Source organism: Trachypithecus francoisi, unplaced genomic scaffold (assembly GCF_009764315.1).
Source record: "Trachypithecus francoisi isolate TF-2019V2 unplaced genomic scaffold, Tfra_2.0 Lachesis_group14, whole genome shotgun sequence".
NCBI classification, from domain to species: domain Eukaryota; kingdom Metazoa; phylum Chordata; class Mammalia; order Primates; family Cercopithecidae; genus Trachypithecus; species Trachypithecus francoisi.
In genome coordinates this window covers 19,059,049-19,061,640 of record NW_022681459.1, presented here as the reverse complement: position 1 = coordinate 19,061,640, position 2,592 = coordinate 19,059,049, and the positions used below count along the sequence as shown (strand labels likewise).

Sequence of the window (2,592 nt, the reverse complement as noted above, 5' to 3'; positions counted from 1 at the left end):
TAATAGTTTCAACAGGAGACTCCTCTCTCCAACCTGTCAGAACAGCCACCTTGCAGGATACGACCTTGATACGAAATAAAGCTCTCATTTTTCTAAGTATACAGATTGTGTAATTTGTTTTGTTTTGTTTGTTTGTTTGTTTTGAGACAGTCTGACTCTGTTGCCCAGGCTGGAGTGCAGTGGTACAATCTTGGCTCACTGCAACTTCCACTTCCTGGGTTCGAGTGATCCTACTGCCTCAACCTCCCAAGTAGCTGGGATTACAGGGGTGTGCCACCATGCTCAGCTAATTTTTTGTATCTTTAATAGAGACAGGGGTTTCATCATGTTGGCCAGGCTGGTCTCAAACTCCTCACCTCAGGTGATCTGCCTGCCTCAGCCTCCCAGAGTGCTGGGATTACAGGCATGAGCCACCACAACCACGCCTGGTCAGATTGTGTAATTTTTAAGTTAACAATTCTGAGAAGACATTTTGCCTTTCTCTTGCAGAAGGCAGGAGCACAAGCAGCCAAGCCAAACCGGACAACTGCATCTGAAGCATTTTGCTCCAATGTGGCCTCCATCATGTTTGCTAACATTGTGCTAGCTAAAGCAAGTCACATGACTAAGAATGCCAACATCCTCCACCTTCAGAGAGGGAACAAATCACTGTGACCAAAAATGTAACCTACTGCAGACATAGTGAACAAGCGGGAACCCAGCCATACACGGGAGCAAACATCCAGTTAATGGTTTTTGAGTCAATGTTGTCACCAATCTGGGTAATTCTTTGTGTTTAAAAAAAAAAGTGTTATTTCCTGGGTAAAAATGTTACTTGTGTGATTTTTTAAAAAAAGATTTGGAAAATAGGAGGAGATGAAAGAACAAAAAGAATATAAAAACCACTCATAATATTACTGCCTATAGACAATTTAGTACATTTCCTTCAAGAATTTTATCTACAGGCTGGGCGCGGTGGCTCAAGCCTGTAATCCCAGCACTTTGGGAGGCCGAGACGGGCGGATCACGAGGTCAGGAGATCGAGACTATCCTGGCTAACACGGTGAAACCCTGTCTCTACTAAAAAATGCAAAAAAAATAGCCGGGCATGGTGGCGGGCACCTGTAGTCCCAGCTACTCGGGAGGCTGAGGCAGGAGAATGGCATGAACCTGGGAGGCGGAGCTTGCAGTGAGCTGAGATCCGGCCATTGCACTCCAGCCTGGGCGACAGAGCAAGACTCCGTCTCAAAAAAAAAAAAAAAAAAAAGAATTTTATCTACAAGTGGGTGTAAGGAGGAGAAGATGGTTAAATTGGAATTCCATTTCAAGGTTTTATAACCTGCTTTTCTTCATTAACATGTTGTGTGCCTTCTCCTGTGTCCATAAAAGTTCATCACAAATCTCATATTATCTAAATGTGTAATACTTATTTTTATGATAGAAGAATACTTTATATCCTCTTACTACTGGATGTTTGATCTGCCTCTGATTTTTTTCATGCTAGTATAAATATTTCTGCCATGACCATCTTTACAAATAAATTTTTATGGTGTCTGTGATTATTCCCCAATAATAGAATGGTACTGACACAATGCACTGTATATATTTAAAGTGTGTAATTTGACATGTTGACATATGTAACCATACATGAAAATAGCGCCAGAAGCAATAACGGATAATGGACATATTCATTACCTCCAAATTTTCCCTGTGCCTCCGTTCCTCTCTCCATCCCGCCCCACTCAATACATTAAACAGCCTTCTATCAGCATAGATTAGCCTTTCTAGAATTTTATAAAAATTAGTAGCATGGATTTTCTGGTCAAAATGGCTGGCAAGCAGGCGGTTTCAGCATCAGGCAAGTGGCTGGATGGTATTCGAAAATGGTATTACAATGCTGCAGGATTCAATAAACTGGGGTTAATGCGAGATGATACAATATACAAGGATGAAGACGTAAAAGAAGCCATGAGAAGGCTTCCTGAGAACCTTTATAATGACAGGATGTTTCGAATTAAGAGGGCACTGGACCTGAGCCTGAAGCATCAGATCTTGCCTAAAGAGCAGTGGACCAAATATGAAGAGGAAAATTTCTACCTTGAACCATATCTGAAAGAGGTTATTCGGGAAAGAAAAGAAAGAGAAGGATGGGCAAAGAAGTAATCATGTAGTTGAAGTCTGTGAATGCAGCTGTTATGAAGATGGTTATACTTGAAACAAACAATTTTAAGAATTATTTGGTCTGCAGATGTTTTACTTTAAATAAATGTCTATTGTAATGGCAAAAAAAAAAAATTAGTAGCATGCAGTATGTACTATTTCAGCTGGCTTTTATCACTTACATTGTTAGAGATTCATCCATGTTGTTGCATGCATCAATTCAATACTCCTTTCCTTTTATTATTGTGCAGTAATATTCTAACGTACTATACACAATTTGTTTATCCATTTATCTGTTCACGGACATTTCAGTTGTTTACAGTTTAGGGCTATTACAAATACAGCTGACATTAATATTCATATTCAAGTCTTTGTATGGACATATGTTTTCATCTCTTTTGGGTAAGTGTGTAAGGCTGGAATGACTGGTGGTAGAGATACTTTTAACTTTTA

At 39.8% G+C, this 2,592-nt stretch overlaps 1 protein-coding gene across 1 annotated transcript; it reads left to right on the top strand.

Annotated features, from left to right (window-relative positions):
* The first annotated feature begins 1,798 nt into the window (after nucleotides 1-1,798).
* Nucleotides 1,799-2,274, top strand: LOC117095688 (cytochrome b-c1 complex subunit 7-like). The gene has a single exon (XM_033232301.1). It carries the CDS (start codon nucleotides 1,807-1,809, stop codon nucleotides 2,140-2,142), a length of 336 nt encoding a protein of 111 aa, XP_033088192.1. The 5' UTR covers nucleotides 1,799-1,806; the 3' UTR covers nucleotides 2,143-2,274.
* The last annotated feature ends 318 nt before the right edge of the window (nucleotides 2,275-2,592 follow it).